Source organism: Myotis yumanensis, unplaced genomic scaffold (genome assembly GCF_028538775.1).
Source record: "Myotis yumanensis isolate MYYU_CA2020_CCGP unplaced genomic scaffold, mMyoYum1.0.hap1 SCAF_6, whole genome shotgun sequence".
Lineage (NCBI taxonomy): Eukaryota > Metazoa > Chordata > Mammalia > Chiroptera > Vespertilionidae > Myotis > Myotis yumanensis.
The window spans coordinates 14935561-14950097 of NW_027223757.1; the positions used below are offsets into that span (position 1 = coordinate 14935561).

General features: G+C 38.5%; 1 protein-coding gene across 25 annotated transcripts in view; it reads right to left on the reverse strand.

Annotated features, from left to right (window-relative positions):
* Positions 1-14537, reverse strand: part of TRDN (triadin) — a 280670-nt gene that overhangs the window by 90342 nt on the left and 175791 nt on the right. For 23 of the 25 annotated variants that reach the window (XR_011471806.1, XM_070417613.1, XM_070417614.1 and 20 more), the window contains 3 exons: positions 13572-13625; positions 11576-11605; positions 689-718 (listed from right to left, as the gene is read on the reverse strand). Coding sequence is in view for 24 of the 25 variants with exons in the window: in XM_070417613.1 (XP_070273714.1) it covers positions 689-718; positions 11576-11605; positions 13572-13625 (114 nt within the window). In the remaining variant the exon portion in view is untranslated. The remainder of the gene's footprint in view (positions 1-688; positions 719-11575; positions 11606-13571; positions 13626-14537) is intronic. The other 2 variants (XM_070417602.1, XM_070417597.1) reach the window with 1 other exon arrangement.

Consider the following 14537-nt stretch of genomic DNA (forward strand, 5'->3'; position numbering starts at 1 on the left):
GCTCTTAAAAACTTTAAAGATAAAGTTTACTTCTCCAACACACTGGTTAGACTATAATTTTGTCAACCCTTCCCTCATCCCCTTCCGGTAAGTTTCACAGTGAGTGCTGCTCTGAGGTATTGCTGCTTATCATAGGTGTTTCCTTAATTTGATTGTAATATACTCGTTGACAATGAATTAAACGAGGACCAAATGTCTAACCACTTTAAATAATTTCTACCTTGCAGTCTTCATAAATACATGTGAACACAAAAATACATACGAATAAATACAGAAGAAACTGGTATACTTGTTATGAGTTATGATTCTATTCAACACAAAGAAACTATTTAGTTTCCTATTTAATGCTGATGTATCAAAGATTAATTGAATTTATACTTTCCAGTGAAATAAATGCTTGGTACTAAGCATTGTCCTTTTTTTTTTTTTGTCAAGCAAATATGTCTTTGAAAACAATTACTGTGAAAGGTAAACATATAATGTTTTTATTTTTTACTACTGCCAAATATTTCTCAGAGCAGTATTATCAGAATAGATTCGTCTCTTGTTTTTTTTTTCTTTCTCTCTTTCAACCTCAATATTTTTTCCTCTTTCCCATATGTATAGTTTTTTTCTGTTAATCCTTTAAAAAGTAATGCTAATTGGGGTTCATCAAATATAAGACAGAATCAGAAAATATTTCCAATACCTTCTGCAGATGTTTTTGTTTTCTTGGAATCTGAAAACACAACGATAAATTATTGATAAAGCAGATAAGTTCAATCAACAACTGATTAGCTCACAACAAAATGTTCATTCACCTTTAAATCATTTTCAACAAAATGGATTGATTACATATTTTTAGAATTTAGGGCTTAAAGAGAAATTTTTTAAGTGGGTGAGTCTGAGAATGAGGTAGGAAGTGAGAAACTTTTTGAAGTATAAAATATGAAAAAGTAAGAAAAAATAACCATATATAATTTGCATAGAGATTACACTGTATCTATAAAAGAAGTTAATAATATTTTCATAGAAAGACAATCTGAACAATATATGATCTGTTTCCATAAAAATTAGCTGGAGTCCATGATTTTAGTTTGCAATTTTTTTTCATTTGTTCAATCTTAAGCAGTCCAGGTGAAATATGTTGTACTCTCTTTGAATAATCAACATTTTCAATATCAACATTCAATTATTCCAATTGTAATGGAAAAGAAACTGGTGGATTTTGGCTTATGGGTTACTAATAGCTTAGTAACTGCTATTTAGTGAAGTGTATTCAGTGGTCAGCAGACATCTATTTTATTTTTAGTCTTTTGGCTATTCAACCTAGATCTGAGAAATATGTTATTTCCAGAATATAGGCCATGAAACTACCATTCCTATCACTTTAAAATAAAGAGGCTTTTGAGCTCATTTAATTTAGGATGGAGGCAAGTTAACTTAGATTTTTGCTTAGAATATTTTATTTCTTATACTCCATGTTCTTTCATTTACCTGTTCTGTAACTGAATTTTGATATTCTCCAATATTAGTGAAATTAGAATCATAACAATGAACCACAAATTGCTACTTGCAAAAGGTAAATAAACTCTTTTCTGGTTGATAATTGTATGGCTTAGAACCTAGAACAGTAGACATCCACTAACAGTTTGCAAGTTAATGGATTTGTGTGCCTTATGGTGAGATGGGTTCATAGCATGATTTTACTTTCACAAAGAAGTAATGGACCTAAAATGTTTGAAGAGGACAATAAGCAGGAGTCTGTTCACAAAAACTGTTAGATGGTCAACTGAGTTGTTATGTAAAAAAATGTGGCAGTATAATGAAAGTATCAACCTTCTTCCATAGAATTATAAGCTGAAAGCACATTTTAGGAAAACAACTTGGAAAGAATCTAGAAAGCCATAAAAATGAGCATGCTTTTCATGTAATAATTATAGTTCTATATTTCCCCCTAAAAGCGCTCAAGCACTCTCTCTCTCTCTCTCTCTCTCTCTCTCTCTCTCTCTCTCTCCATATATATATATATATATATATATATATATATATACACACATATATAAAATATATATATAACTAGAGGCCCGGTGCACAAAAATTTGTGCACTCGGGGGTGGGGGGTGGTCCCCCAGCCCGGCCTGTGCCCTCTCGCAGTCTGGGACCCCTCGGGAGATAACGACCGGCTGGCTTAGGCCTGCTCCCGGGTGGCAGAGGGCAGGCCCAATTCCTAAGTGCAGCCCCTGGTCAGGCTCAGAGCAGGGCTGATTGGGGAGTTGGGGCACCGCCCCATCATGCACAGAGCAGGGCAGATCGGGAGGTTGCAATGCCACCCTCAGTCACGCTCAGGGTAGGGCCGATTGGGGGGTTGGGGCACCGCCCCCTGTCACACTCAAGGCAGGGTCGATGGGGAGGTTGTGGCACCACCCCCTGTCACGCACAGAGCAGGGCCCATCAGGGGGTTGGGGTGCTGTCCCCTGTCACGCACAGAGCAGGGCCCATCAGGGGTGTTGGGGCTCTGTACCCTGTCACGCACAGAGCAGGGCTGATCAGGGGGTTGAGGAGCTCCCCGCTGTCACTCACAGAGTAGGGCCGATAGGGGAGTTGGGGCACCGCCCCCTGTCACACACAGAGCAGGGCGGATCAAGGGGTTGGGGCGCTGCACCCTGTCACACTCAGGGCAGGGCCAATGGGGAGGTTATGGCTCTACCCTATCACACACAGAGCAAGGCCCATGGAGGGGGGTTGGGGCGCCACCCTCTATCACCCACAGAGCAGGGCCGATCAGGGGGTTGGGGTGCTGTCCCCTGTCACGCACAGAGCAGGGCCCATCAGGGGTGTTGGGGCTCTGTACCCTGTCACGCACAGAGCAGGGCTGATCAGGGGGTTGAGGAGCTCCCCGCTGTCACTCACAGAGTAGGGCCGATAGGGGAGTTGGGGCACCGCCCCCTGTCACACACAGAGCAGGGCGGATCAGGGGGTTGGGGCGCTGCACCCTGTCACACTCGGGGCAGGGCCAATGGAGAGGTTATGGCTCTACCCTGTCACACACAGAGCAGGGCCCATGGGGGGCGGGGGTGGGTTGGGGCGCCGCACCCTGCCACACACAGAGCAGGGCCCATGGGGGCGGGGGGGCGGTTGGTGCGCTGCACCCTGTCAAACACAGAGCTGCAGGGCAATCAGGGGATTGGGGAGCTCCCCCCTATCAGGCACAGAGCAGGGCAGATAGGGAGGTTGTGGCCCCGCCCCCTGTCACACACAGAGCCGCAGGGCGATCAGGGGTTTTGGGCGCTGCCCCCTGTCACGCTGATCCCGGTGCCGGGAGGCATATTACCCTTTTACTATATAGAATAGAGGCCTGGTGCATGGGTGGGGGCTGGCTGGTTTGCCCTGAAGGGTGTCCTGGATCAGGGTGGGGGTCCCCACTGGGGTGCCTGGCCAGTCTGGGTGAGGGGCTGAGGGCTGTTTTCCGGAAGCGAGTGACTGAAGCTTCCAACCGCTCCTTGTTTTCTTTTTTTTTTTTTTTTATTCTGGGCCAGCTTTAGCTCTGAGGCCTCGCAGCTGAAAACATCGATACAATGTTGCTAAAGCCCGGCTGACTGAAAGCCGGTTTCTGGGCTTTTGTTTATTTTCTTATTTGCAACATAGTAGATAGTTGTTTAGGGTTGCAACTGAGAGGCCGGAAAGTGAGGCGGGGAACGTTGGAGTCCATAGTCACTGAAGCAAGCAAGCCTCATGTTTGCTTCCAGCTGCCTGGCTGCCGGCCGCCATCTTGGCTGACAGTTAATTTGCATATACTCACTGATTAGCCAATGAAAAGGGTAGCGGTCGTACGCCAATTACCATGTTTCTCTTTTATTAGTGTAGATTGATTTCGGAGAGGGAGGGAGAGGGACAGAGAGACAGAAACATCAATGAAGAGAATCATTGATAGGCTGCTTCCTGTATGCCCCCTACTGGGGATTGAGCCCGCAATCTGGTCATATGCCACAATCAGGAATCAAACTGACCTCCTGATTCATAGGTTGATACTCAACCACTGAGCTACACCATGCTTTTTTAATGTCACTGTTTTACACCTCTAAATGTTTGGAATATTAAACAGTAGGGGGACTATAAAGAATACACTGTCATTAAAACGATGTTTCTTCAACTTCTTTCTGAATTTCTAATTTTTCTGTAATAAGGATATGTTTTACATAGGAAAAAAACAAACAAGCCTTATTTTTCAAAATGATAAGTCCATGGAACAAAACATTTATTTATTCAGTAAACATTTCTAAACATTATTATGTCTAAATGTAAACGAATTTTAGACTAGACTTTATTAATATTCACCACCTTCCCCACAAAGAAATCAATCTTTTTCTCACTATTAAGTTTCTCATCAGAAACTATAATGGATTGGGTTAAATTTGCTATCTAAAACACAAGTGCTTTGCAAGCACTCTCACATTCATTTCCTTCATGAATAATTATCCTAATCAAGTGAGTACTTTAAACATATAGAAAAAATATCATATTAAATAATTTTATATAAGAACATGATAAATATCATCTTTGTCGTTTACCTAACTATATATTAACAATATATAGTGCCTACTTCTGTTTAAAGACATGGATTTCTATAGTACAGCAGCTGAAAGTCTGAAGTGGATAGTTCAATGGCCATCATGACTTTTCAATGTGTTTGGCCCCAGTATAGTGGAGCAGGATTTCTGCCTGCCCAAGAGGTCATGTGATCCTCACTGAGTATCTTTTGAGCCCAGAATGCTGCCAACATGGAAAACACAAGCAGAGCATGATGAGCCCATAGTTATTCAGGAATACAATTGAAATAAAACTTGGGAATAATGTTGAAACAGACAGGGGATAAATGTGGCAGATTATGGCAAGGTTATTTCCAAAAGTCCCATTCTCCAACTAGAAGCTGGCATGAGATAGGTGTGGAAAGCTAAATACAATATGCATATCTGTAATGTCTGTTTTTTTTTTTTTTAATATATTTTATTGATTTTTCACAGAGGGGAAGGGAGAGAGATAGAGTTAGAAACATCGATGAGAGAGAAACATCGACCAGCTGCCTCCTGCACATCTCCCACTGGGGATGTGCCCGCAACCCAGGCACATGCCCTTGACCGGAATCGAACCCGGGACCCCCCAGTCCACAGGCCAACGCTCTATCCACTGAGCCAAACCGGTTTTGGCATGTCTGTTGTTTTAAAATTGTTTTCTTTCTTCCTACTAATAAGAATTGATAATATATTGTACTAAATAGCAATTGTACTAAAATGAAAGAAAATATAATATGCACTTCAGGATCAGGTAGAGTATAACACTTATTGAGATAAAAAAATATTTCATGAAGTTGGAATGTAAAAAATAACAAGCCATGATCTATCAAACTAGACCTTTAAAAAGTTCACTATATTTGTGTGTAAGAACAGGAAACGGTAGTTAAATTAACTTAAAATGATGTCATTAAAAAATCATCTTTTGGAGCCAACAGAGCAGCAGACTTACACAAGTAAAATACTCAAGTAACCGAAAAATATAATGCTTGCAATTGAAAGATCACATTCTGACTCTTAAGAGCTATAAGTACCAGCCTTTAATACTCATGCAATTAAACTTCATTATGCCCTCTCAGCACTCTGCCAAAACAGCTTAAAAATATCATAAAGGCTTATGTGGCGACTACACTTCCCTAAAAACCATCTGCCCAATAATCTGAACGAGCCTTTTATTAAGAACATTGAGGCCTGTAGCAGCTGTTATTCAAAAGTAGTGATGTGTTTGCAATCTGTTCAATTCCATCACTCACTCAACTTTAGTAATGTACCAGGTATGGTCTATTATGTTTCATAAGAGATGCCAGAAGGAAATGAAATAGCAATTGACATTGAAGGGAAAAGATAACTCTCTGGTAGTCTAATAATGTTGGTAATGAAGTACCCATCTACTCTGTGAAACTTACCCAACTGACATATGTGTTCAATTACAAAACCAGATATTTTGCATTGTTTTTCAGCATGATTTCTCCAGTTCTGAAGCCCTGGAACTTGAGACTAATTCTTACATGAAGTTTTGCATTTTACTTTACTTCCTCTTGTTCTGGTTATGGGAAACAATAAATCTAATCCGGCTAGTTCTCAATGGAGCTGTATCTTTCAGAAGATAACCTAAGTGGGAATTCATCAAGAAGCAGAATGAGATCTACTGAGATCTGCTAGTGCAACCCAAATAGCAGCTAGTGATTAAATACATCAGAGATGAAATTGCCAACAATTGACTATAATTTTCCAGCCCTAAAATGCTCACTGGATAATAACTCCCAATAATAAAAAAGAATTTTCTTTGCCTGGATATGAAAAATTAAGTGCCTACTCATAATTCTCTGGCTATTATATTTATCTTGAGTCCTACATTATTGCTTCATTCACAGAATGAATATTTGTTGAGTGATGTGTGAAGTGAGGAAATATTTTATTCCCTGTAGGGGATAAAAGTGAATTAAACATGGTCCCTTTAGTCAAAAGCCTTAAAGTCAATCAGAATAGAAAGAAAATGAATACAAGTAATATGATGTACAGGGTGGCAAACCATGAGTGATGGTAGAAGTTATAGATAAACTCTGATGGGAGATTATACATGAAAGAGAAAGTATATGTAATTGGGAGGGTCAGACAGAAGTCTTAGAAGAAGGAGAATTTGTTTTGGACCCTGAAAACATTGCATATTTATAGAAGAAAAGGAAAGGGTAAGCTCTGTTATGATAATAGCAGAAACAAAGGCATGCTAGCACATTTTATGTGTAAAATTGAGAGTGGCTTAGAATAAATGAAGTATCTATATATATAAAAGACTAAGTGACTGTCTGACCGTCTAACCGGTAGCTATGATGCACAATGACCACCAGGGGGCAGACACTCAGCGCAGGAGCTGCTGAGCTGCAGTGACTTGGCAGCAGCAGTTCTTTGGTGATGTACCCCAGAACCAGAGAGGAGGTGGCCCGATTCCAGTGTGTGTCACCCAAGAACCGCCCTCTCGCAATCCAGGACAGGACCTCTCAGAGGATGTCGAAAAGCCGGTATAAGCCAGATCCCCACAGGCCAGGCCAAGGGTCCCCACTGGCCAGAGGGACCCCTGCTCACTCCGCAGATGCCTTTCGAGCTGCAGCACTACCCCAGGTGCTGCTGGCTGGGGAGCAACCACGGAAGGTTGGCTCCAGGGTGTGTCTGGCCCATCTCACCCAGTCCCGCCCCGCCGGCCACCTTCTAATTAATATCCTTTCAATGTGCATGAATCTGTGCACCAGGGCACTATTATGATACATAAGGGAAGAAATTGGATGGGAATATAGGGTAAAAGGCTCCTCCATGGTGCTGTGATGGTCTTGCACATAATCCATATAGGACAAGCAGGCAAAGGTTGAATCACAGCTAAATTGAGTCTTGACAGGTAGCTTGTGATCCTTCTGGAACATAAGAGGATTGGGGGGAGGGTGCTGTGAGTAGCTGCTGTGAGGCCATCCCCCACATGCCTCCCTATCTCTCCTGGGAGGCTGTCATGGGAGTTTTCTTCTCATCACCTCCTGGGTTCTCCTTCCTAGATCTTTTTGTAACAGAGCTGCAGACCTTAAAACCCCTTGGCTGTAGTGTGGAACTGCCTGCTCAGCAGTGAAGGGTTCCTGATTTGTGTTGCACTAGTCTCTCTTCTTTAGGTATCAGCCTTTGTGGTGCGTGGAACAAAGGCTATGAAGATCTGGCACCTTTGGCTACTCTCGCTTTGGCTGAGCATGATTTTCTCAGTCTCAGAAAGGCTCACTGCATCTTTACACGTGAAACTATTCAGGCCTTAGCTTTGCCTTTGCCTAGGCGTGTGCATGACAGGAGGTCAAGAAGCAGGCTATAGGGATTTGAATTGCAGGTTTAAGCCTTTAGACTATCTTCTGTGGTTAGTGTGAAGTCACTGAATATTTTAAGCAGATAGTGACAAAAAAAAAAGAAGCCAATTTAATATTTTGGAAGAAGCTATTATAGGCAGGATAATTATTTAGGTCAGAGATTCCAAATTTTTCATCTCAGGACTCCTTTAACTTCTTAACAATTTTAGAACCCCAAACAGCTTTTATTCATGTAGGTTCTAGCAATTTATGTTTATAATTTTAAAACTTAAAGATTAAAAAAAAAAAGATATTTATTTATTTAAAAAATAATACACTTGTTACATATTAACATCAATAATATTTTTAGGACAAATATACTTTCAAATATAAAAAAATAATGAGATGAGTGACTTTGCTTCACAATTTTGTGACTCTCATTAATATGTGGCTTACTGAGAAGTCAGTTGGATTTACATAACTGCTTTTATATTGAATCTGTTGCAATATCACACATTATATAACCTCTGGCCAACTCCAGTGCACACTCATGGGAGGATGAAATGTAAAAGGGAAATGATGACTTCATGGTTTTATAAAAATAATTTTAACTTTGCAGAACCACCGAAAGGGTCTCTGTGACCCTCAGAAGTCCTTGACCACATACTGAGAACCTCTGATTTCAGGCAACATTTCCTTGGTTCACATGAGAAGTCTAATATCAGTGAGAGGTCACAATTGGAGGGCTGGAGGTTGTGAGTGAAGATTAGCTTTCCTCATTATTTTAGGAAGGATTAAACAAAGGAGAGGTCAGGTAATTTAAAAATTCTGGAGGACTAATTGTCAGAGGCAATGGTAGAACAGAGGTTAAAGCTTACGCCAGAATTTGAGTCTCGGTGTCTATAAGGACAGCAGGACCATTACATAGAGAATAAGCACATTTTAGAGAGAAAAATGCAATTTTATCGGGGCAGATGTTGATAACCTAACGGAGAGTAAGAGAGAAGGTTTGCTAATCGATCATGAGGAAATTGTCTGAGTGGGAAGAAGGAGAGGTATACAGGGGAAACTTCGGTAGAAACAGGCTTGTCAAAGCAGGGCCTCGGTTGAACATTTATTCAATAACGTCATTCCACTCAGGCTAAGATATGGTTGTTCTGAGGCCAAAATTCCCAATAACAGAAACATAGATGGGCAAAGCTCATGGAGCCAAGGATCGCTCTTGTTCAGGTTTCTGAAAGAGACTTGATGAGCCAGGCTTGGGATAAAATCTGCACGTGAATTCTAATTTTTAGAGTTCACTCATGCAAGAAACCCTTTTCGGCCCGATGCACAAATTGTCTTTGATATTAAGAAAGTTGTTGCCGAAACCGGTTTGGCTCGGTGGATAGAGCGTCGGCCTGCGGACTGAAAGGTCCCAGGTTCGATTCCGGTCAAGGGCATGTACCTGGGTTGCGGGCACATCCCCAGTGGGAGATGTGCAGGAGGCAGCTGATCGATGTTTCTCTCTCATCGATGTTTCTAACTCTCTATCTCTCTCCCTTCCTCTCTGTAAAAAATCAATAAAATATATTAAAAAAAAAAAAAAAGAAAGTTGTTATGCACGTTTGTGTCTGTATTTTAAAATTCACCAGCAAAAGAACTTCTCAAGAGCATTCTAGTTAAATTCCTAAAATCCTTCTCGTTTTCTCTTTCTCTAGGAAAGTTGTCAGTAATTAGTATCTTTGAACGATATCCAAAAAGTCTGAATGTGAATAGAAATAAACTTTGTGTAAAATAAACTTTGTGTAATGTTGAATATCCAAATTGTATCTGGTATTTGTTGTAAATTTGCCTCATTTGAATAAACATATGTTCCCTGTCCCTGTGGGAAATAGACCTGTGATCTTCACTGAGATGATAGAAAGTAAGAAACAGGAGCTGAGAAGCTGTTGTCTATATACATCTCTGCTCTACTTAACAGGAGACACATAAAGAGGAATAGGAACTCATGAAACAAATTCAAATGCTTGCCTAGAGTAGCTGAACATTAAGCCTATTCTCCTATTATATACTGGGAACAATAAAAATTATTGTAGATAGCTATTTGTTCTTAAATGTAATCATTTCTTGAATGATAATATTAACAAATACTCGGGGGCATATGTTTTATATGTTTCACTGGATCACATGAATCTCTATAGGCAAATATTCCCAAGCTCTTCCAAATATTGCATATTGAACATGGACAATTTAAAAAAAAAGATGTATAAAATCTAGGAAAAACAAGAAACACTGAGCATAGCAATGAGAAATATATATATATACATATATATATATATATAAAGATTAAAACTATGCAATTGTACTTTGACTATGGTTTTATATACCCAAAAGCTTTTAAATATATGTTTGAATGCCAATGAATAACAAAATAACTGTTAATATTACTCCTTTAGCTCAATCAAAAGGTAAATTCTTTTTTATTCCTAAGAAGAAGTGATGGAGGAAAGATGAACATTTATGAGGACTTCCTGTCTGTCCAAAACTGTGGCAGGAGCTTATTACTTCTTTTTTCTTGTAATGTCTCTGAACACTCACCACAACAGTCATCATATAAATTATATCATTGCCAAAATACACTGAAATATTTGCTATGTGTTTATGGGAAAATTAATACTGATTTCAATCTCTTGATAATAAACATGTTAATGTGTCTTAGTTAACCTTATTATGATATTACTAGAGGCCCGATGCGAAATTTGTTCCCTTTCTTTCCCTGGCTGCCGGCACCTGCTTCCCTCCAGCACCCAGGACCCAGGCTTCCTTCAGGCCGCCGGCAGGCAACAGGGACGCGGGCTTCCCTCACAGTCCCTGCTTCATCTGGAAGGTCGTCCGGAATGACGTCTGGTCTAATTAGCATATTACACTTTTATTATTATAAATGGTTTTGTTCTCTTTAAACAAATGATGACCAACTAAAATATTTTCTTCATCCCATGACTATTGACTCTTAGATCCATGTTTAACAGAAGCAGAATGTGACTCCCAAACCATTATGATTATGTAAAACTCTAATGTCACTAAATATAAATATAACACTTGCTTTCTTATTTTTTTCCAGATTATATAAACACTAATTAGAATATAATTGTCATTTTCAAAGTTAGAAGCGATTGCTTATATCTACAGGTTATTTTTACTGAGAAAATAAGCTTAGATTTATAAACAGTGGTGATAACTATAGACCTTGTCTGAGTGCAGTCAAGGTGCATTAGAAACATCTCTCTAAGCAGAATCCCAGTGGCTGAGATGACCTTAACATTCCCATCAGCTTGACTAAACTTAAATGGGCTTCTTCTTGACTATAGGCCCCAGACCTTCCTTCTGTTAGCACAGTTACTTTAGAAAGCTTGCATTGTAAATTCTTTCTCCATCCCTTTGAAATATAAAACTTCTACAACCAGAAATATCTTGCTCAAGACCTATGAGACATCCCCTTGAAATGTAATCATCAAAGGAGATAGTGCCCCTTCATCCCAGTCTCTGTGGGAGGGTAAGAAACTTAACTTCAATAAGCAACAATCAGCAGACACAGGCTGCCTAATCACATTGGCCACCCACCCCCTACCTCGCCAACGTCCTCCAGTACCTTTATACTAGCTCACCCCAGAGCTTAAACTGTTAAGCTGTTCACACAAAAGGCATAGTGGAAATTTTCATAAAACATACCTTCCTTCTTTTCATCTTTTTTAGCTGCTGCTGAAATAATAGAAAGAAAATAGTGTTAAACATATTAACTGAACATTCCTCAGATTATTCCTGGGAATAAGAGAATCTATTCCACGAATTCATAAATTCAGTGGATTTAACCCATACAAATCTGAAATAAGAAAATAACCTTAAAATATTATTTTATAAGATGGTGTTTTTAAATTGAGATAAAAACATAAAGCAAAAATGAATATAAAATATATTGTTACATAGATAAGTCAAATTAATAAGTATGTGTTTAGCCCTACCTCTTGCCTGTACACTGTGCTTAATCAACACTTTCATCTAATTTTCTTGAAAGGACTGTTCTAATAAGCTTTTGAAACTCTAGGTTACTATTCATTCAACAATAAATCATTTATTCTGAAAAAAATAAGTTGAGCCTGCCTTGTCCGATGTAGTTGAAATATGAAAGTGAAGAGCCTATGGTCCAAACTCAAATTTGAAATCAGTTTCCAGATTATCTCTTCAATTTCTTCCCCTTGGGCTCCTCTATTATGAGGCTGAAATAACACTAACTTCCTGCCTCAAGTCATAGTTCCATTTCCACCTTGACCCTCAGAAGCCTCAGTGCAAACAGGTGGTTGTGCTTTTTATAAGAACTATCTACCTTAATTTTAGTGATTCCTGGAACTAGTGGTCATTTGCTTGAGGAATGCACTCTGAGCTGCATTTGCAGGAATATAAAACACAAAAGTGATAATATTTGCCCTGCCTTTCTACCTCTCATAACATTTGCTACATTCTCTAGCAAAGAAGAATTAGTTTTCTTGAACAACTTGATTTTCAAAAGAAAATTAAAATCCCACATCTTAGCTCTTAACCATTTTATCAAATATTGCTTATAAAAACATTGTGTCAAGTGGCAGTTAGCCAATCCACTTTGCCAACATTTATTAGGGCGATTTTGCATGTAGTTGGGCCCAGGATTAAATATAACAGCAAAATTTTGGTCAGATGCAATCACATCATCTGCTAAGAAGTCTGCTACAAGGATCTTCTGCCCAGAAATGAATGTGCCATCACCTAAATGTATCTCCTTAAATGTTTGATATTGTATAATGTAGCAAAGGAGAGAGAAATAAAGATTTTTCTCCAATAAATATTTTACCTATTTTACCTAGGTGTGGTCTATAAAGTTTTCAAAGATGACAAAGGCAGACCCTTGTACCCATTCCTTGTACTTGCATAATTGTACTACTCTTGGTTTAAGCATCAAGGTTGCATAATTCATTGTATTCCATTCTCTTGAGTTGGGACACTGGAGTTAGAATAGCTTTCTCAAAGAATGTGATTGTAGATGATAGCTAAAAAATACAACAAAATTGTTTTAAAGAAGTACTTTTCCCAAACTTCTGACTTGAAGAATCAATATTTTCCTGAAGGTCTCTTTTAAAACACCACTCTTATACCCCAAATATATTTGTAAATAGATTTTCTCAGATGGCTCATAAAAATTAGGGTGATTTCTTTGTAATCATATCTGGAATCTGATTTTGCAGTCTTGGTATACAGATGAAGTAATACTAATTTTTTAAAAATTCCGACAGATTTTTCTAATATGATACAAATTAGAAGGTATATTTGAAAACACTGGACACTTGTATATCATTTATAAATCTCTATGTATCATATATATGTCTACCCATCTATCAATCAATCTATGGTTTATTTTTAAAAATATAAGTAAAAGCTCAGTGACTGAAGCTTGGAGTCAAGATACTAATTCCTGGGTCCTTCAGTGGTTCCCCTGCAAATTTGGCATTTGTCTTAGTCATGCTTTCTCCAGATACTAAATAAATACTTGAAATGTGTACCTTCATGCAACGATGCAATGTTTTCTGTAAGAACCCAGCAGATGGTGCTGTTCTGCAATAAACAGCTTTTGCTTCTGTCAATAAAAAGGTATGTAAGTGGGAAAAAAAAAAGGATTTTAAAGTGTTCTATTGCTTACCTTGTGCTGCAACTTTTATAGTCCCTTGTTTAGTTTCAGGGGCTTTTCCTGGGTCTTATAAAGAGAAAGGGTAAAGAAATTTACATGAAGTATTGTCAGAAATACATACAACAAAATTTTTGTAAAGGAAAAATTACAAAAACAAAATGAAAAATTGAAAATATCTCCCTTAGCACTCAGAATTGTTAAGAATTAAACACAATTATTAGTAAGATGGCTGAGACTTAAGCTTACTGAGACAAAAGTAAAATTACTGAACCAAAGAAAAGCATAAAATAAAGTTTCCCCAAACTTTTTTATTTCCCTGTTAACTCACCATAGAACACTTTGCATTTGTTTAACTCCTAAATTAGAAAATCTTAGAATTCTTTGTAAATTATTTCTGTATTATAAGCCCTTTGAGATGCACGAAACATTTAGGCATAAAGTGGCTTTTTGAAGGTTCCTGAGTGACTAATAAGAGAATAAAGCACAGTACAACCAATTTCAAGCTTGAGTCTTTGACTTAAGATGCCATTCCCTCTACTGCTGTGTGGTCAGGGCCAACAAAATGTAATGTGAGAGAATGGGCAAGTTCATTTTTAATCTTTCTTCCCTCTTGTCTTAGCTTTTCATTTTCCCCCCCTTTGTTAAAAATTTTCTCTTTAAAGAAACAGAATACAAAAACAGTTGACAAACATTTAAATATGTTATTTACTTCGCACAAATGAAAAAATGGGAAATAAAGATTTCAAAAAGCAATGGTTTACATTTCACATTTCATTAAGTAGTGGTTCCTGATTGTCTCTATTATGTTTTAATAATTGAATTATTACTTAATATGGGAAGGAAGAGTTGGCCACTTGTCTTAGATATTGACCTTGACTCATTCATTCATCACATATTTATTTAGGAGCTATTATGTGTATGTACTGGCTAGGTATAAATGTAGCAGCTGATACACATATATTCAATCTTATTTATCAT